The sequence below is a fragment of the Papaver somniferum genome, chromosome 9 (assembly GCF_003573695.1).
Source record: "Papaver somniferum cultivar HN1 chromosome 9, ASM357369v1, whole genome shotgun sequence".
Classification (NCBI taxonomy): domain Eukaryota; kingdom Viridiplantae; phylum Streptophyta; class Magnoliopsida; order Ranunculales; family Papaveraceae; genus Papaver; species Papaver somniferum.
The window spans coordinates 121,092,365-121,114,946 of record NC_039366.1 but is presented as its reverse complement, the minus strand read 5'-3'; the positions used below and the strand labels follow the sequence as shown (position 1 = coordinate 121,114,946).

The 22,582-nt window shown below is 37.5% G+C and overlaps 1 protein-coding gene across 1 annotated transcript; it reads left to right on the top strand.

The window, feature by feature from the left end:
- The first annotated feature begins 583 nt into the window (after positions 1 to 583).
- Positions 584 to 3,885, top strand: LOC113313227 (phosphoinositide phospholipase C 4-like). The gene is made up of 8 exons (XM_026561968.1): positions 584 to 1,216; positions 1,433 to 1,629; positions 1,805 to 1,940; positions 2,051 to 2,523; positions 2,649 to 2,766; positions 2,988 to 3,140; positions 3,226 to 3,312; positions 3,414 to 3,885. Exons 1-8 carry the CDS (start codon positions 878 to 880, stop codon positions 3,705 to 3,707), a joined length of 1,797 nt encoding a protein of 598 aa, XP_026417753.1. The 5' UTR covers positions 584 to 877; the 3' UTR covers positions 3,708 to 3,885.
- The last annotated feature ends 18,697 nt before the right edge of the window (positions 3,886 to 22,582 follow it).

Here is a 22,582-nt window from a genome sequence, read left to right as displayed (position 1 = left end):
TTTCATCTCTCCGCCCCCCCTCCCCGAAGCTTACAGGTTACAACCAAGGCAATCAAAGTGCTACTTACTTTTTTGGTATAAAGTGATGGGCACGATCCAGCATTCTTTTCTACAAAAGCTGAATGTAATATAAAAATACTATTAGTAAAATGTTGTTCACGTTTTCTAAGGCCATTGATTATCTCTTGTATGATCTGTAACTATGATCTGTATATTACATATGCTAGAATCCAAGGCAGCATTGTCATTTATGAGGCATAGTGAAAACATTATTATAGTTATAGAAAAATTATTTTTTTAAAAAAAGAACATTTTATCACGACTCCAAGGGCAAAGCCAACATAGACATTTAGACCCCAACATGTTCCCAGTAACTTTAAAAGAAGAAAAGCAACGAATATGCAAAGTACAATTCAGAAGACCAAAAGAAACTACAGACTTCCATGAAATCCAAGATTTTTTTAGGTGAGATCCGCATAAAGCAAAGAAGAGTGTTTAACGTGCCACCAAATAAAGCATTAAAGTCAGAGTAGGGCCAACACGATAACGATATCATACACGAAACCAAACGAACTACAGTAGTAGTTACTGCCGAAAATGAAATCCAAATTTCATAATTCCGAAAAGCCGTGTCCCGATCCGTGTGGTATACATTTGTCGTCGACTATATATATTCTTCTCCTTCTTCAGTTATTGCATCTTCTCCAAGTACAAGTGATCGATCGCAGACTGATTGATTCCATCATTTTTCAGTTTTTGTCGTTTCAACTCATTTTCAATCTCAAAACCAACAACAACCAAAAAAAAAAACACAAACCCAGATTCAGAACTCAAGACTTAGATCATTAGTTAACAATTCTAGGCATCAAGTGATAAGATGTCCGAGGAAAAAGAGAGCAGATATGCCTACAAGTTTCTAAGGTTCTTCAAAAGAACATATAAAATAAAAGAAGCAGAGCCACCATCAGATGTCAAAGAAGCCTTTTTAAAGTACTCAGATGGTAATAATCTAATGACATCGGATCAATTATTAAATTTCTTAATTAATTTTCAAGGAGAATCTGATGCTAAGATTGAAGATGCAGATAAGATCATATCACATATTCTTCAAACAAGACATCACATTGCTAAGTTTACTAGAAGTAATACTCTTAATCTTGATGATTTTCATCATTATCTATTCGATCAACATCTTAATTTCCCTATTAATCCCCAGGTATTCTCATCATTTTTACTTTAATTTAAGCTTTGATTCAGATTTAGATCAAGTTTATATGCATAAAACAAAATAGTCAACTATACGATATCTCTGCTTTCGAACGGTCAAAAAACAAGTCGATTGGGGTCGGATGTTCAAATCACGCCAATCTGTGCTTTTTTTTATTCGTTTTGGGTTTTAGGGTTGAAAATCTAAATTTGGTGTGTTTTTCAGGTATGTCAAGATATGACAGCTCCATTGTCTCATTACTTCATATATACAGGGCATAATTCCTATTTAACTGGGAACCAACTTAATAGTGAAAGTAGTTGTGTACCAATTATTAATGCATTAAAGAATGGTGTCAGAGTTATTGAACTGGATATTTGGCCTAATTCCGCAGAAGATGACATTAAGGTCTATCATGGAAGGTAATCACTGACTGACTTTTATTCGCCATTTATATCAAATTTTGCCAAAACAAGTGTCTTGCTGAGATCCCTTTTGGATGCCAAAACCATGGCAAGACCTGCCTCACAAATGTTTACATGATATATTAGGGAATTTTATTTCAAGTATTTTACAATATTTTTCCTGTTTCTGCAGGACTCTGACTTCTCCAGTAAAATTCATTGATTGCCTGAAGGCCATTAAGGAATACGCCTTTGTTGCGTCAGAATACCCTCTAGTGGTAACTTTGGAAGATCATCTTACTCCAGAACTTCAGGCTAAAGCTGCTGAGGTGGGTAGTCATGATGTTTGTGTAAAATAAGTTGAAGGCACTTGCATTGGTTTCAGTTTCAGATTTCAGGTGTTTTTTCATGACAACATTTCATTGTTTTTGGTTTATAGATGATTACTCAAACTCTCAGAGACGTGCTTTTTACATCATTAGAATGCTTAGAGGAATTTCCATCGCCAGAAGCACTGAAGGGTAAAATCCTTCTTTCCACCAAACCACCAAAAGAGTATTTGTACGGTAAGGCTTTTGACGAGGAAAAGAAGGACTTGTGTGAGAACGAAGAACCGCATGAGGAAGTCATTGGCGATGAAAATGAAAAACAAGTCATTGAAGACAAAAATGACATAGACTCTGAAGATAGTGAGGACAGCAGTGTTGAAAGTGAAGATACTGATAGTTCCGAGGATAAATTATGCTCATTAGGAGTTCATAAATACAAGAGTCTTATTGCAATTCATGCTAAGAAACACAAGGGTGGGTTAACCAAATCTCTTAAGCTGGATCCTAATAAAGTTGAACGCCTTAGTTTGAGTGAGCAACAGCTTGAAAAGGGAGCCGAGAATCATGGAACCGAACTTGTGAGGTACTTACTTGGCTTGGCAGCAAAATAGTCAAGCTTGAGTATTATTTTGTGATTCCATTTTCCAATTATTTTCACTAGGTATATGGCTGTTCTCATTTCTTAGTGAACGATGATTTTGTTTCTAGGTTCACCCAGCGGAATCTGCTGAGGATATATCCAAAAGGAACACGGTTTAATTCATCAAATTATAACCCAATGATTGGATGGATGCATGGAGCTCAAATGGTAGCATTTAATATGCAGGTAGTTCCTGCAATCTGGTATTTAAGAAATTTTTACATATTTGTACCACTACATTTGCTGGGACTAGTTGCACTCTACATGCCAGCATCAAGTTTTTTCAATTTTTACATTACTCTTTCACTTGAGAGTTTTTTCTTCTCTTGAAGCTTGACTAAAAACATCTTCTTGGGTATCCGAAGGTTCATAAAACATAAACTAACATGTGAACATTCCTATGACAGGGATATGGCAAACGACTGTGGGCAATGCAGGGACTGTTCAGATCCAACGGAGGGTGCGGTTATGTGAAAAAGCCTGATATTTTAATGAGAACGGATGAAAGAAATAAGGTTTTTAATCCTGAGGAAAAGTTGCCAGTGAAGACATGCTTAAAAGTTAGTTTCGAATTTTAAATCTAACAGTTTTCTTTTGGTTGATAAGCCATTGAATGAGCTCTTACCCTATGACTGCTGAAACCAGGTGAGAGTGTACATGAGTGATGGATGGCGTTTGGATTTTAAGCCAACACATTTTGACACATACTCCCCACCTGATTTCTACGTGAAGGTTAGTTTATTTGCCCATTTTGCGACCTGTGGTTCTGGATACTTGCACTTTGAGTTGGTAAGTTTAGATTATTGAGTACTGATGAAATTGCTCATTGACAGGTGCATATAGTAGGAGTTCCAGCAGATGCTAAAAAATTTAAAACAGAAACTTTAGACAATACTTGGATACCAGTTTGGAACCAAGAATTCTCATTCCCATTGACGGTTCCAGAATTAGCAATACTTCGTCTTGAAGTTCGCGATCATGATACGGGCGAGAAGGATGATTTTGGTGGCCAGACTTGTTTGCCTGTTCGGGATCTAAGACCTGGTATCCGAACAGTTCCTCTCCATGACAGAGACGGCAAAAAATTCAATTCCACAAGACTTCTTATGCGTTTTGAATTTGTTTAGGCATACCTATTATCTTCTGAGTCAAATTGAAAAAGTGAAAATATATTTTTTCCTATAACAGAGGGAGTATTAAGTTTTATCATTGAATCATAGTATATAATACTTTAATTGTACGTAGCTCTTGTAATCCAGTCCAGTGAATAAAGTTGTAACAACGTGGATTGTTACAGAAAAAAAATCTTCTTCTCTTGGGTTTTCTTGTTGATACGATTTTAACAGTAAACTAGGGGTGAGCATAGCCGGAATGGACCGGTTTTTATCTCAACCACATCCAATCCAATTCTCTGCAAATATTAAATTTGTCATCCATATCCAATTCAACAAGTTTGCATCAAATGAGTGCACAAATGGACTGATTGGATGCGGATAATTCAATGAATTTGTTTTGTAATTAAAAAAATTTAGATTATAAACAGAAAAGAAAACTAACAAAAATGACTTGAATACCGATCAAGAAAAAACAAATAAAAAAAACGCAAATTTACATCTCAATCTCAAGTCCTGAATGGTTGATGAAAGAAAATGACGAAGAAATAAGTTTGTTATATAGTGGACTATGAAAACTACTAAACTAATCCCATATTTTATGCATATTTATGAGTGAAAACTGATTCTACTAAAAATGACAAAATGTGGTAGGTTGATTAAAAACGAGTCTAAACCCTAAACAAATGTACTGCATAGGACTACTTGAGACTCGAGAGATCAATCTATACTGGCTTAAACCAAGAAATGGTCGTTCCAGTCTTGCTTCGGTCACAGAGGAAAGAGAAGGGTTGGTCTTAGGGAAAGAAGCAGAGAAAATGTTAAGCTCAGAGTGGTAGACTCTGTGAGGTGTGATGGTGTATATGACTGTAAGTGAAGAATTTTCTGTAGATGACTGAGAGAAGGCTTTTGTATAAATCAGATAATAGACTTGTGCGTTTTGAATATTCTGATTTGAATATATTGAGGATTCTATTATATAGAGTCATAACTGTACACATTGACCTCATAGGAAGTGGAAGTCGTGAAGTAGTGAGAAGGAAGAAATTGTGTGAAAGTGATGAAAATCGTGCCCCTATTGTTTAGGGAGGACTGGACGATTGCACATCCACTACTCCTATACTCTTGTTCATTGTCATCTCTTCCTAACAATTTCTTACAATGGGTGTAGTGCTACACCGCATGTCGTAGACCGCCGGATCAATACTCTGTGAACATCCCATATTTGTGACATTATTGATGTCTCGGATAATTTTAGTAGAAATACTAATTTTAATGTTAAGTCAAAGATGACCTGTGACTGATGACAAGTTTTGATGAGTCTGATGATACTAGTATGGATTGTATGAGGTACGCAGACTAAAATGAATATATATTCATTTAATTAGGCATTTTGTCGAGCATTTGAGACTCTCAGATAGAATGTGGCGTCAATTAATGTTGATATGCATAGATGAACAAATGATGTCAAGCATGAGTGTTGAGTAGGTCAAACACTGCTTTTCATACATGTTGTCAACGTGAGGCATGTATGAAGAGTCACGAATGACAAGTCAACTTTATAGAAATATGACTGATTAGGTGAATCTCATGCAATACTCGATGAATACTAATGTGTGGCATCCTTGAATAAGTTGAATTTTGTAAGTCATGTAAAATGAACTGTTGGAGTAGGTCGCATGAATCAATGGTATGAGTCTGATACTTAAAGGAAGTCACTGATTCCTTTAGTGATGATCGTGACGCTTGGAAATGGTGGTTTGCTTTAGATATGAACGTTGCAACGGTTTTTGCAACGTTTCTTAGGTATTACAACTGCTAAAGCTTTGCATGCTTTATTCTCGAGCATTATAACGGTGTTTTGAAACACTTACGTACGTGGCAACTGCTGTAAACGAAATTGCAACACATACTGTAGCAAATAAACTGTCTCCAGGCTTATCTTCATCCTTCGTAATGCAACACTTATAAGTGTTGCAGAGCCTTTGGTAAGAATTCAATGTTATGCGACTCTCTTGGATATTCGAATGTGCTTTTCACATGCTTGCGGCAGTCCGTATGGCCAAGTATGGCCAGTTATTGTCAGTTTGTCCTTCAATCTCTAAGCGTTTTGATTGGTTGGTACAATAGAGGGGTGGCCGGCCAAGTCCGAGAGACGTGATTGTTCGGCCATGAAAGGTGGAAGGATAGTCAGACCGGCCGACCAAGTTGGATTTCGGGATCAATCGGCGACTGACTTGGGTGATCACAGTTTAACCCTAGTTTCGTTTTAATTGTTTATGAAAAAGCGGGGTCTAACAACACCACCCAATATTTCGCTTAGCAATCTGTATGGACAAACTCGAATATACTTTTAAGAGAATCAACAAGACTCAATCAATAAAAGTATATCAACGAGTTTATATCTCTCTCTTGATTTGATTTCCTCAAACAGAAACTGCGAGTACTAATCAAATACAGAATAACTTGGATGGTACGAAAGACCAATATCCAAGTGTCAATCAATATCAATCAACAATCGTTAGGTCGGATTCTCCAATTGATTGATCTAACACACAACCTGTATTATTTCAATTATAAAGATAAAACAATATAATGCGGAAATCAATATAACACAGAGACCAGAAATTTTGTTAACGAGGAAACCGCAAGTGCAGAAAACCCACGAGACTTAGTCCAGATTGAACGCACACTGTATTAAGCCACTACAGACACTAGCCTACTCCAAGCTAACTTCAAACTGGACTGTAGTTGAACCCCAATTAGTCTCCCACTGATCCAAGGTACAATTGTACTCCATACGCCTCTGGTCCCAGCAGGATACTGCGCACTTGATTCCCTTAGCTGATCTCACCCACAACTAAGAGTTGTTACGATCCAAAATCGCAGGCTTTGACAATAAACAAATCTGTCTCACACAGACAAGTCTATCAAAGGATCAATTTGTCTCCCACAGAAAAACCCTAAAGTTTTTGTTCCGTCTTTTGATAATAATCAAGGTGAACAGGAACCAATTGATAATCTGGTCGTATATTCCCGAAGAACAGCGTAGATTAATCAATCACCTCACAACAATCTTAATCGTATGGTAGCGAAACAAGATGTTGCGGAATCACAAACAATGAGATGAAGATGTTTGTGATTACTTTTTATATCTTGCCTATCGGAGATATAAAATCTCAATCCAATCAATATGATTATACTCGTACGATAGAAGATGCAAGATCAGATCACACAACTACGATAAAAGTAGTATCGGTCTGGCTTCACAATCCCAATGAAGTCTTTAAGTCGTTAACCTGGTTTTAGAAGAAGAAAACCAAAGGTTAAAGGAGATTCGACTCTAGTACGCAAACTAGTATCACACGTAAGGTGTGGGGATTAGTTTTTCACAATACTAGATGTATCCTTTATATAGTCTTTCAAATCAGGGTTTTGCCTTGGTAACAAAGCAATCAATATTCACCGTTAGATGAAAACCTGATTTAGATTCAAGCTAATATTTCTCAACCTTTAGATTAAATACTTAGATTGTTATACACAAATGAACTGCACGCTTCTAGGTTTGTTAACCGTACCCAAACGTGTACATTGTTGGTTCAACAATAGTTAACCAAAAGGTTAGCCATATGATCATTTCATATCAACCATGTTCTTCTTCACCATAACTAGTTCAAATGACTCAAATGAACTAGTTAGAGAGTTGTTCAATTGCAAGGAAATCTTATGTAACTATACAAGACACAATTGAAGCAAAGATGATTTGATTCACTTGAATCGGTTCATGAACTTTTATAGCCACGGTTTGCAAACTGCATTCTTTGTCTTTTTAAAGTTTAAGTTCAGAAATCATCTTCAGATATATAACCTTCTTAAGTTCGCACACTAGGTTCGCGGACTTAAGCAACCGGACATAGTTTACAAACTCCAGCAGAAAATCTCGGCAAGAGGCCTTCCGCCGGTTCGCGGACTGGTACTCACGCAACTAGTTTGTCAAATCCAGCAGAATTCCTCGGGATGAGAAGTTCGGCTGTTCGCGGACTGAGTTCGCGGACTTGGCAACAAGCCATTCTTCCGGTTTCTCTTGATCAACAAAGTTCGAAAACTTTGGTTCGAATAGGACTTATACATAAATGTGTTTCCACAACAATGCTTATGTCCATCATTGGTTATGTAATTTACACTCTCATTCCAATCATTGAAACATTCTTAGAGGATGTTATACAGTTGTTACACCATTTCTCGTCAAAGTAATTTTCAAGATGATTGAAACATATCATGACTTTCGTCACTAGGTAAAGATAAACTTGGTCGAAGCGAAAAGCTTACCAACACATATTTCGAGATATAGATAGGCGAGGTATACTCGGCTCGAAATAGCAAATGTGTATAATCTAAGTCTATATATATATAGCATACGACTTTTTGTCTCAAGAAGTAGGAGATAGAGTGGATAGACTTTTGAGTGACAGATAAGTTCAAGTCTTCACATACCTTTTTGTCGAGAAGTTCCACCGGTTCCTTGAGTAGTTCTTCTACTTATATGATGAATCGCCATGAAGTCTTTGATCTCAACTACACTTTCTATCCTAGTCCGAGACTTAGCTATAATAGACTAGAAATCAAGACTTATAGTTTTGATCACTAACATTGACAAACATGCTTGATATAGCAACACATGCGAGTTCGACCGAGCAATGCTCTGACAATCTCCCCCTTTGTCAATTTTAGTGACAAAACTATCAATACATATGGAATACAAAAAAGATAAACAAACTTAAGTAGCTCCTATTCCACATGTCCAATCTTCAACATTCCTCGAAATCTTCGTCACTTCCAAGTGCTCCAATGATCCCAAAGGTTGTAAGTTTAGCATCACCGCTGTTGAAGATCCGTAGCTATAACAATGAGAAAGCATCGGTCTTGATCATTGTTATACAGTGTCATAGTATTATTACACAGCGTCAAAGTTCAATTGTATCACAACTTCAACAATAATACTATGGTGATATGTATCACTCCCCCTTAGTCAATACTCCATCTCACATGGAAACCACTCCCCCTTACATAATGACCCGAAGACCATATGTATTTGTAGTGTGAACTACATATTAATTCTCACCCTTTTTGTTAATAAAATTGGCAAAGGTACAAGAACGAGATCATAATGAAATTTCCGTAAGAGACATTTCATGACTAAAAAGAAAGAACACGCATCATCTTATTTAGATAAAATAATATAGCCTAAGCTAATAGCATTCATCAAGGAGTTTAAAGATACAAGATAACCCCTCAAAAATTCCACAGCCGCACACCCCTCAAGATATGACCATTAAGCACAAGTTCAAAAGAACTCTCCCCCATTTGATGTCATTCCCGAAAGAACAACAAGAGCGACCTTAATTTCAAAAGAAAAGAAGGATTTTATTGGACACCAAAAACCATAAGAATTATTTTTTATATCCAAAAACTCAATCAAATTAATCACAAGTAAAACCCGTGACTAATTTAATCGGTATACGCAATCAAATCAAACACAAAAAGTGATCAATTCAATTGTTTGTGCTCAACATAAGAAAACTCATGGAGACACAAAAATACTCAACTAGATTAATTACAAGAGAACCCATAATTAATCTAATTGGAAGACACAACCAAACTAATTACCAAAGTAATCAATTTAATTGTCAATTGTTTTGCTCGACATAAGAAAAATTACAGAGCAATAACTAAATAACCAAACAAGATGATTAATTTAGTTCAAAATGCTCAACATAAAGTACCTTACGGAACAACCAACAAAGCTAATAAAAAATAATCAACTTGGTTGTATCGTGCTCAACATAAGACACATTACGGAGCCTCACAGTAATACATACGAATATGGATCAGGGGTGATCAATATTGCAGAATACACAAGGATTCATTCTATCTTCAATCATTATTTGCATAACAACAATAATAGACATAATCCTTGAAAACAAAATATTTTAACCTATCTTCCATCAACATAATTGACAATATAGGCTTAACTTTTGTATTTGTCAAAAGTCCATTCATTCTTTTATCAATACGTGAATATCGACAATGAACGACTTTACTTTTGACAAAGTATGGGACAAACAAAGTTCACGGACGTAAACACACATATCCCATAAAACGTTGCAATATATAAATCATAAAGATTAATACTGCAAAAATTATCTTCAAAACAAATTTAGAGTTTAAACCAATAAATCTAAAACATGAAGATGAAAACGTTGGACATAGCTATGTGTAATCACAATAATTGCTATTCCAAACTCTAGCAATCCTTCTAAAAAATAAGAATAAATTCTAAGAAGAAGTTTCCTAGGCATCAAGACAAACTCGTAATGCACATACAAGATGATTTGTCCTTAGAGGGTAGAATAAATCTTTTTCGCCCGGATTTATACCAAGAATATCTACCAAAGGCGTATAAAAATATCTTCTTAACAAAGAAGAACATACAAAGTCAATAACGACCATGCACCATAGTTCACATAGGATCATTGTGAACATTCAAGAATCCCATAACAATGCATACTACTGCCTGTTCTTGAACTTCCTTCTTTGTGATTAACCAACAACATTCTTGTAAAAGCTACAATGAGCTTAGAAGAGTAGTACTCCAATAATACAAGTGCCAAGTCCAAGAAAAGTGGAACAAGTGCAACGAAACTGAGCAAAACACTCAAAACCAAGAGACAGGACAAATATCAATCTTAACTCATCCAAATACAATAATTCTCATATCCATTTTGAAGATAATTAAAATAGGAAGAGAATGCAAAAAGAATGAGGTCATTCCGAGTTCGGACGAAGAAGTTACGGCCAAAACAAGTTTACCGAATATCGACGTCAAGTATGCATAAGGGTTTGCAAACGAATTTTCAAGTCCGCGAACTTAACCCCTGGATTTTGATTTTAAAAGATGTTACGCATACCTGGTAGGTGTACCATGAAGTTCAAACATCCCGAACTACTATTTTCAAACCTAAACGTTTAAGAACCTTAAACACAGATCAAGTTAGGTAGAAAAGAACGATAAGAAAGGTACATGAATCATTATAAGTTCTATAAACAAATAAAAGCACAAATCTTGCTCAAGTTTATAGAATACCTTTTTAGATGAATCCAATTGAATTCTACAGCCTTACCGAACATAATCTGTGCGCCCCAATTTTCGTGCTTCCCTCACCATATACATAGCAGGGTATTTCTTGGTGAGGATGCACTTACAACACAATCAAGTTGCGTTGGGGTGAACAATGTCTTGTTCACCACAATTGACCTTTGGATTATCATGAAAGGGATCACTTTTAGAGCCTTTCACATCCAATTCTATTCCCTTCTCCATAGTCATGGAATTTTCTGGAAGATCATTCCTTTTCACACTCAAAGCATCATTAGCTTTCTTTGGTACCCACTTATGAGTGCGTTTAGGAACAACCGAAACCTTCTTCCCATTACTCTCTTCAAGATTTCTCGGAAGATAATTGGATTGTGTATTCTTTTGCAAGTTAGTCTTTCTTTAATTGGGAGCATCGGATCTTGTCTTCGTATTTACGAAGTTATCCTTTTGATAACAATTACGATTGTGAAAAGGCTTCGTATAACGTTTATAGGCAAAACTATGTTTATCACAACAACGATTCCTTTGCCTACAGGTTGGAAAGTTATAACCTGTAATGTTAAGGGGATTATCCCTAGCATATGATCTTGGTTTCACAACTTCTTGTGATACCCAAACAAGAACATCATGAAGTTTCTTATTCCTTATACGAAAACGACATCTCCTTTCCAGGTGACCTTTATTTCCGCAATAGTGGCAAACATAAGGAATGTTCTTACCTCGATCCTTATGTGCTGACTTTGGAGGTTGATATTCTTTGCTCTTTCGAACCTTAATTGCCGGTGAAGGTATTTCACTTTTTCCATCAGTGGAAACCTTTTGTTGAGAAGAATCACTAGCCTTGAAATTTTTTACCTCTTTGCTAATACTTGGAGCATCTATTCCCTTATAGACCAATCCTCGTGTATCACGATGATTTTTACTTGCTCCTAGAATAGTGGTTAATTTGCTTGAACTAGCATTGAACTTTTTCAAGTCATCTCCCAACATCTTGATTTTATCAAGAGCAGCAGCTAAATCAGCCTCAAGGTGTTTTTCTCGAGTGAGACAAGCACTTTCTCTGTCATCAAAACTAATTTGTTGGGAATTAAACCTTGCTTCAGATTCTGCAAGTTTCTCTTCCAATAAAAAGTACTTTTGATAAATATTATCACATTCAAGTGACTTCATACGTAGGTTTTCCTCAGAATCCTTGAGGATCGATTCGTTATAACGATTCGAAAAATAAACACCTGCATAACATCTTCTCAATTTCTTGTTTTCTCGACGAGAGGAGTCAGAAGAGGTGAGACATGAGAAGTTGTAATATTCTTCATCTTCTACGAATCCAAAAACTTAACATACTCTGAGACTTCCTCATCAACATCTCTATCAATATCTGAATCACCTTCATCAGAAAGTTCATCCAACTGTTCTTCTAGGAGAGTTTCCCAATCAACAATTTTTACATCAAGAGAATGTTTAGATATTGACTTAGATGTGATAGTTCTCTCAGGTGAATCCAAGTTTTTAGAATCATCTGGTAATTTTTGAACTGGTACGTTATTAGAGATAGACTCGTCCATAATCAGATCACTACAAACACAGACTTATAAGATCTTTAATGTGTTTGCATGCTATGATACCAATTGAAAAAGCGGGGGTCTGACAACACCACCCAATATTTTCCTTAGCAATCTGTATGGACAAACTCGAATATACTTTTAAGAGAATCAACAAGACTCAATCAATTAAAAGTATATCAACGATTATATCTCTCTCTTGATTTGATTTCCTCAAACAGAAACTGCGAGTACTAATCAAATACAAGGAATAACTTGGATGGTACCAAAGACCAATATCCAAGTGTCAATCAATATCAATCAACAACCGTTAGGTCGGATTCTCCAATTGATTGATCTAACGCACAACCTGTATTATTTCAATTATAAAGATAAAACAATATAATGCGGAAATTGAAATAACACATACACCAGAAATTTTTTTAACGAGGAAACCGCAAGTGCAGAAAAACCCCGGTACTTAGTCCAGATTGAACACACACTGTATTAAGCCGCTACAGACACTAGCCTACTCCAAGATAAATTCGGTCTGGACTGTAGTTAAACCCGAATCAGTCTCCCACTGATCCAAGGTATAGTTGTACTCCCTACGCCTCTGATCCCAGCAGGATACTGCACACTTGATTCCCTTAGCTGATCTCACCCACAACTAAGAGTTTCTACGACCCAAAATCGCAGGCTTTGACAATAAACAAATCTGTCTCACACAGACAAGTCTATCAAAGGGTCAATCTGTCTCCCACAGAAAAACCCTAAAGTTTTTGTTCCATCTTTTGATAATAATCAAGGTGAACAGGAACCAATTGATAATCCGGTCTTATATTCCCGAAGAACAACCTAGATTAATCAATCACCTCACAACAATCTTAATCGTATGGTAGCGAAACAAGATGTTGTGGAATCACAAACAATGAGGCGAAGATGTTTGTGATTATTTTTTATATCTTGCCTATCGGAGATATCAAATCTCAAGCCAATCAATCTGATTGTACTCGTACGATAGAATATGCAAGATCATATCACACAACTACGATAAAAGTAGTGTCGGTCTTGCTTCACAATCCTAATGAAGTCTTTAAGTCGTTAACCTGGTTTTAGAAGAAGAAAACCAAAGGTTAAAGGAGAACCGACTCTAGTACGCAAACTAGTATCACATGTAAGGTGTGGGGATTAGTTTTGCACAATACTAGATGTCTCCTTTATATAGTCTTTCAAATCAGGGTTTTGCCTTGGTAACAAAGCAATCAATATTCACTGTTAGATGAAAACCTGATTTAGATTCAAGCTAATATTTCTCAACCGTTAGATCGAAAACTTAGCTTGGTATACACAAATTAAAGACACGCTTCTAGGTTTGTTAACCGTACCCAAACGTGTACATTATTGGTTCAACAATAGTTAACCAAAAGGTTAGCCATATGAGCATTTCATATCAACCATGTTCTTCTTCACCATAACTAGTTCAAATGACTCAAATGAACTAGTTAGAGAGTTGTTTAATTGCAAGGAAATCTTATGTAACTACACAAGACACAATTGAAACAAAGATGATTTGATTCACTTGAATCGGTTCATGAACTTTTATAGCCACGGTTTGAAAACTGCATTCCTTAGTCTTTTTAAAGTTTAAGTTCAGAAATCATCTTCAGATATATAACCTTCTTAAGTTCGCACACTAGGTTCGCGGACTTAAGCAACCGGACAGAGTTTACAAAGTCCTGCAGAAAATCTCGGCAAGAGACCTTCCGTCGGTTCGCGGACTGGGTTCGCGGACTGGTACTCACGCAACTAGTTTGTCAACTCCAGCAGAATTCCTCGAGATGAGAAGTTCGGCAGTTCGTGGACTCAGTTCGCGGACTTGCCAACAAGCCATTCTTCCGGTTTCTCTTGATCAACAAAGTTCGAAAACTTTGGTTCAAGGAATATGACTTATACATAAATGTGTTTCCACAACAATGCTTATGTCCATCATTGGTTATATAATCTAAACTCTCATTCCAATCATTGATACATTCTTAGAGGACGTTATATAGTTGTTACACCATTTCTCGTCAAGCAATTTTCAAGATGATTGAAACATATCATGACTTTCGTCACTAGGTAAAGATAAACTTGGTCGAAGTGAAAAGCTTACCAACAAATATTTCGAGATATAGATAGGCGAGGTATACTCGGCTCGAAATACCAAATGTGTATAATCTAAGTCTATATATATAGCAGACGATGTCTCAAGAAGTAGGAGATAGAGTAGATAGACTTTTGAGTGACAGATAAGTTCAAGTCTTCACATACCTTTTTGTCGAGAAGTTCCACCGGTTCCTTGAGTAGTTTTTCTACTTGTATGATGAATCGTCATGAAGTCCTTGAGCTCAACTACACTTTCTATCCTAGTCCGAGACTTAGCTATAATAGACTAGAAATCAAGACTTACAATTTTGATCACTAATATTGACAAACATGCTTGAGATAGCAACGCATGCGAGTTCGACCGAGCAATGCTCTAACAGTTTCTCGACCATAATTAGGGTTTTACTGTAACCGATCATGGGAGGTCTTCACTCCCTGCTTTGGTAAGATAGTTTATGACCAATGGGAGTCAAGATACTGTGTGTCACGCTAAATTGAGCAAAATAGGTGAATTATGGTGCTCACATGATTTTGAGCAAAATAATCAAATTTTATGTGTTGTCACAAAATTGAGTAAATTAATCGAATTTTGTGTGTGGACACAAAATTGAGCCAAATAGCCAAATTTTCTGTGATCACACAAAAATGCTAGCTTTTTTAGTTCTTGCATCTGGCATGATAATTGTCTGATTTTATGAACATAACTATGATACTTCAATCAATTATTTTAGAGTACAACTTGTTCACACACTTTAATAGATTTGTATCATTCAGCTGAGAACGAATGTTGATGTTAGGTATTGTTTTTTTAGGAGTTCAGTTGAGGAACATAACACTAAAACATTTTGACAATTAAGACTAAGGAAAATATCGAGAAAACCCCCTAATTGACCTTTTTTCCCTCTTAGATCGTTTTTGGTAAAAATAACTATTTTACCCTTTTTCCGAAACTCAATGAATATAAATTTTCACTTTAAATTATAAAATGATCGTTTTGCCACCCCTGGTCTGAAAATTTACCCAAAAATAACTGTTTAAACCCTTTGTCAAAAATCCATTATCAACGTTAAGTCTCTTGCTTAGCCCAGAATAATAATATTGTTGTATGATAAGCACTAGATGGTGATTTTGTAAATTTTTTTAACATAATTGTGAGATCTAACTTAACTTACTGTGACATTTCTTACCAGAGGCTTTGTAGTTGACTTGACTTGATACTCTTGGTGTAGTGATGTCAAATAGCTATCCAAGGACCAATGATCCGTAGGGCGGAACGAGGGAAGCATCGTATAAAGAGCATGAGTTGGTGGTCCTCCCAATAATGGATTGTCATGAAGTGGTGGTTGCGCCTTGCTGCTTTCATGACCATAGACGAGTATTAGTGAAATATTTCCTTCATATCAATAAAATAATTGTTGCGGCATTGATGCAGTCACAACACAATGATGGATGTTAAGACAATGATGTTGTCACAACACAGTAATGAGTGTTGAGGCAGTGATGTCGTCACAAAACTAAGATGATGTGTTGAGGTAGTGATGTCATGACAACACAATGATGAGTGTTGAGGCAATGATGGCGTCATAACACTAAAATGATGCATTAAGGCAGTGATGTCGTGATAACAAAAATGATGGTTGTTGAGGAAGTGATGTCGTCTCAACAGTAGGATGACGTGTTGAGGCAGTGATTCCGTCACAACAAAGTGATGAGTGTTGAGGAAGTGATTTCTTCTCAACACTAAGGTGATGTGTTAAGGCACTGATGCCGTCACAATACACAGATGAGTGTTGAGGCAATGATGTTTTCATAACACTAAGATGATGTGTTGAGGCAGTGATACCGTGACAACACGGTGATGAGTTTTGAGGAATTCATTTCGTCTCAACACTAGGATGACATATCGACGCAGTGATTCTATCACAAGACAACAATGAGTGTTGAGGAAGTGATATCGTCTCAATAATAAAATGACGTGTTAAGGTAGTGATGTCATCACAACACACTGATGAGTGTTGGGGCAGTGATGTTTTCATAATAATAAGATGATATGTTGAGGAAGTGATGCCTTAACAACACAATGATGAGTGTCGAGGCAGGGATACCGCCACAACACTAAGATAATGTGTTGACATAGTGATGTCGTGACAAGACAATGATGAGTGTCGAGGAAATGATGTCGTCTCAATAATAAGATGATGCGTTGAGGCATTGATGTCATCACAACAAAGTGATGAGTCTTTAGAAAGTGATGTCGTCACAACACTAAGATGATATATTGACGCAGTGATGCCGTGATAACACAGTGATGAGTGTTTAGGAAGTGATCTCGTCTCAACACTAGGATGCCGTGTTGAGGCAGTAATGCCACTAAAATACAATGATGATATGTTGAGGCAGTGATGGGTCTTGAGGCTGGGATGTCGTCGTATTACTAAGATGATGTGTTGAGGTAGTGATTCTGTGACAACACAGTAATGAGTGTTGAGGCAGTGATATCATCAAAAGACTAAGATAATGTGTTGACGCAGTGATGCCGTGGAAATACAATGATGAGTGTTGGAAAGTGATATCGTCTCAAGACTAGGATGATGGGTTGATCCGGTGATGGTGTCATAACACAGTGATGAGTGTTGAGGAAGTGATGTTGTTTCAACATTATGATGATCTGTTGAGGCAGTGACGCTGTCATAAGACAGTTATAAGTGTTGAGGCACTGATGCTGTTGTAGATGGTGGATTTTCAATAAAGTCTAAATTCGTAAACTCATAATTATACGAAGCTCTGATTCAGCAATCAGACGTGAGTATCGAGACACGGGTCTCTCATTAAATTCTCAACGGAGAGTACTTTCTCTCAGAATACATGTAGATATGTAGTATCACGACTGGACAACGGCATATCTCATGAATACTGAATAATTTCAGTGATTACTTCTATATAGCATCACGAGATGGACGGCTCCTAGACAGCTTGCTCTGCTAGTATAGAGCGATAACGTCTTCAGGAACAAACAACAAGTTTACCCTGACTATATAAAGGATATGACTTACCGACAAGCTCGTATCGGGATAATTAATGCTCCTAGACAGCTTTCTATGCCAGTATAGAGCCACAAAGTTAATTATTCATAATTACAATTGCTCATATTCCTTGGTCGAATCCACGACTGTTTCCATGAAATGGAAATAACAATTGTTCTGATTCTATGATCGAATCCACGGCTTGATCTCATAGAATAACAATAACTATATTATCTCATTACTCCGATTTCATGATCGAATCCACAACTGGTCTCATAAATGGTAATAGATAAATCTTAATTACTCTGATTCTATGGTCGAATCTACGATCCCATGGAATGGTAATGGTCACTTTATTATTCTGAATTCGTAGTCGAATCCTCAGCTGGTCTTATGAATTAATAATAAACATCTTATTACTCAGTTTTGTGAATTATTCTCCACCGAATTCCACAATTAGTAATAAATAATCAACAACTGGGCATCTGAGCTACCTCTAAGTAAGTCCCGATTCAAATGGTGAAGGTGTATTCAACGACGATACACTAACAGTCACCGCATGAACGAGTATTTCAAAAATACAACGAAACGATGAACCTATGCAAAATAGAGGAGAAAATAATAAATAATTAAAAATATTGACCAGGGTGTTGGGAGCACGAACACACGACTGACCGACCGTGTCGTGGTCAATCCCACGCCAGTTTTATATTTTTAATGCATTTTTATTATTTTCCATGATTTGATGAAAATTCTCTCATTTTATCAAATCTCCTTCGTCTCGAGGAAACTCCTCGGTTTCATGGTACTTCCATAAATTCATAAAAAATAATATAAAATTAAGGAAAGGAGTGTGGGGCGTGACCATTGGCCAACCGTCCATGCCTTGGTCCCAATCGGCCCCACACCCCATCGTTCCTTATTATTTTATTATTATTATTATTATTATTATTATTATTTCTCTAATTTCATGAAAAACTCCTTGATTTCATGGTATTTTTGCACAAATCATCAAAAATAATAAAACAAAATAAATTATGAAAACTTGTGGAACCGGGCCTTGGCCGGCCGGCCATGCTCTAGCCGGTCCCACACGCCCCTTTGTTTTATTATTTTATTATTATTTTTCCTTGAATTCATCAAATTCCTTGATTTCATGGTATTTCTCTCAAATTAGGAAAAATTCCCTCAAATCATCAAAATATTAAAAATTAGGAAAACTCGTGGGACCGGCCCTAGCCGGCCGGCCATGCCTTCCACGGTCCCACACGCCCTTGTTTTTATTATTTTAATATTTTTTGCTTCCTTGAACTCATGAAAACTCCTTCAATTCATGGAAACTCCCTAAATTCATCAAATTTCTCAAAATTCATGAATTTTTCATAAAATCATCAAAATATTATAAAATTAAGGAAAAGGCACCACGTGACCGGCCGACCATGCCCTGACCACGACGGTCCCACGCCTCCTTATTCCTTATTTTATAATTATTTTTCATCATCTCATGGTGTTTTCCCTCAGTTTCGTCGAAACCCTAATTTTGACATATTTTCTCGAATGGATGCTCAATTGCACGCCAGAAAAAATCAAAATTCTCAGGACTGAGACGCGAATGCCTTGGGGACACGAGCACGCTATCTTGACTGACCAAGATTGGATCTTTGGCTCACGGAAGCCGGTCCCATCAATTTTCACAGTTTTGGCCTAATTTGCACAATTGCTCGTATTAGGTCCAAAACTCTCCCAAACACTTTGGATTTTCATGAAGTGATCGTCAGGTGGTCATGGGACAACCCAGGGCCAGTTTCATGACTCCGTGGTCGGTCCCTCGCCTCGTCATAATTAATTAGGTTTTCTCACCTAAGGCTCAGACGAGCATTTTTGAAGAAATGATTAAGCCAGCATTTAATCATTCTTCCACCGACAAATCGTCAACTTTTCAGGAGTTCTCCGTATTTGCTCACGTGAGCATATGGACACTACATGGTTGGTCCACGGTCCCATGTAGTCGCTCCCTCCTTCGTCCCATGGTTGAAATTCTGACGAACCATGAATTGATCATCAATTGATCAAATTAGGGTTTCTGAATCCAAGGATCATCATTCCAGATTCTAACCTTAATAATTTTACGACGACCTCATGGTCATTAATTTTATTAATTATGATCAGTTCAACGACCAATATTCTAATTAATATTTTTGGTACGCTGCCAATAATCCATCAGACGAGCAACACATGCTCAGACGATCAAATATTCAACAATTCATCACATGAGCAACACTTTCTCAGATGATAAATATTTATTCAAACCAAGGAATATTGGTTTAACAATCAATATTCAACGATCCATCGAATGAGCAATACTTGCTCACTTCATCGTAAGAACTATACTTCTATCTCATGACATGTTCAATTCATGAGTTTCAGAACATCATGTTCGACATTCAGCAACTACGTGGACTCATCGTCCCGTCAAACCATGAAGTCATCAATTTACTAACAAACCACGAGACGTCAATCGTGTCACTTGGGGGGATATCACTTAGGGTTTTTGGTCTGGCGGTATACGACACGTGTGTTCAAACACACGATGGAATGTGAGAAAGTCGTGCAATCAGTTGAAGGAATTCACGAGGTAATGGGTGGAAAATCGACCAAGTCTCCACACGTTGACCAACTGGTTTCAAACACGATCTCTTCTTCCCCACTCCTTGATTCATGAATTGTCACACTTCATGGAATCATGGTGTCTAAAATTCCAACAATATAAATAAGTCTCTGAATCATGATTGAATCATCAGCATCATCAGTATCATCAATCTCACGTCAAACTGACAACACGGGATCATCAACTCATCAATTGAGCAACTACTCTCAATTGAGCAATTTCAATCACTCAGAGCTTATCGTATTCATAATTCACACACCCACAATCTTTGATTACCATTGATTCCTCACATTTCTTAGCTTCCCTCCTATAGATCAACCCATCCTCTCTTATGACTGAATTTACTCTGGAACGGTCATTGTCTTGATTTAGGACGGAGTACTACAGATTGATCTCTCGAATCTAAAGCACCTCCTTTGCAGCGGTGCATCTGTGTGAGATTTATCATTTCGCTCGGTTCGAGGAGTCTCCTCCGTACGGTCGTCTCCTCAATTCCTTAAAAACCAGCAAATCGTTTTTCCCCATCTATAGATTGGCGACCACAGTGGGAGATCATTTCTCGGTTGCAATCTCAATTTTCACAAGGATGGATGGTCTTAGGTCTGCCAATCTGGGTTTAAAACCCGATCCTAATATCGCAAGCTCTAGTGGTACCGCTAACACCACTTCTCCGACGCAACCTGCTACTACTACTCCTCTGAGCACTGGTGCTCCATTAATCACCCTGCAAGCGACGACACTGGCTCCATCAACAATCTACTCTTCGGTTGATCTCCTGAAGAAACCAGAGAAAATCAGCCTACCATTGTTGATCTCATGAAGGTTCAGACTGACGTGGCTGCAGCACAGAAAGAGTTGTGTACGTATCTCAAAACTCTCACAGACAAGCTTGCGCCTGAACGAACTCATCCTCAGCGCGAGAAAGGAAAAGTTAAAGAAACATCTTCAACTGCTGATCCTGAAATCTCTCCCATCCATGTTGTACATGATGAAGAATTCTGCAATGCTGCAAATGACTCTCCAGCAATGGAATCTGCAAGTTTCATCACTCGTGAAGACCTGGAGAACTCTTTTGAGGATCGAGGAAAAGACAAGACATCATTTGTCCATCTTCGCCAACCTCCATATCCTGCTGCCAATACTCAAAAACATATTTCTCGATTTCTGGAATTATTGGGAGAACACGAGCACAACCATGTCGTCCGTCTGAAGGAATTTTCAAAGTCTCTGACAAACAGAGCATACACCTGGTACAACAACATCGCACCAGGAAGTATCACCGATCTAGGAGAGATGATTAATGGTTTCTACAGAAAATACTTCTTCGTGTCAGAGCAAGTCACTCTCTCTGATCTAGGAAGTATGTTTCATAGGAGCAACGAACATCTTGATGATTATGTGAAAATCTTCAGAGTTCAAGCCTTGGACTGCCACGACCCAACGTCACATCGCAACAACTAGTAGACTTGTGCATCAACAGAATGATCCCGGTCTACAGAGCCTTACTGGAAAACCTCCGGTTCCATGCTTTCTCAGAGTTTTATGAAGAAGCCAAACGATCCGCGACTACTGCACCTGCTTTCCTGAAAAACAAAGTCTACAAGATCGAAGAACCTCGAATCAGCCGACGCCTAGTCAGCAATCAGTGAAATCTCCAGCCTTTGACAAACATTGTTGCTGAAAGAAGTGAAAGGAAATCCTAGACACGGCATCAGATCGCTTCTCCAACATCCCAGACTCTTCTAAAGGCGCAAAAGATAACCAACCTTGAAATGCACAAACCTCGACCCGACATCAAAGAACGGGGAAATGATCGGGGACTCAAACTGCCATCTTCCAACTGAAGAAGTGATCGAGTTACTGGAATTCTGGGTTTAAGATGATGCAATATATTGTTCATCATAGAGGGCCAACTGAAGGAAAAATGGAGAATCCCAGGTACAGCCGTCTTCATAGACTCATCAATCATCCAACAAGTAACTGCAACATATAAGGTGGATCCACCATGGCTTCAACTGGGGACCGAAGGAGTAAACAAGAATCCTCTCTCAATCGGAACCTTTACACTCTCCGAACAACCAGTTGAAGAAGCAGTTCAATCGTTGATCGAGCATATCTGTGAATTGCTCTATTCATCAAAGGCACAAAGGAAAGACATGTTCACAACACCGAATCATATTGTGTCAGACGTCTTTCCATCCTGGAAAACTCCTTGAAACCTTCATCCACAGACAAGAAGATGCACGACCGGGGACTGCTTACCACAGTCAATCTCAGAAGAAACGAATTTGGAAGAACGTTGATCGATGCTGGCACCGCCATCAACAACATTCCACTGAAAACCATCAGATCCG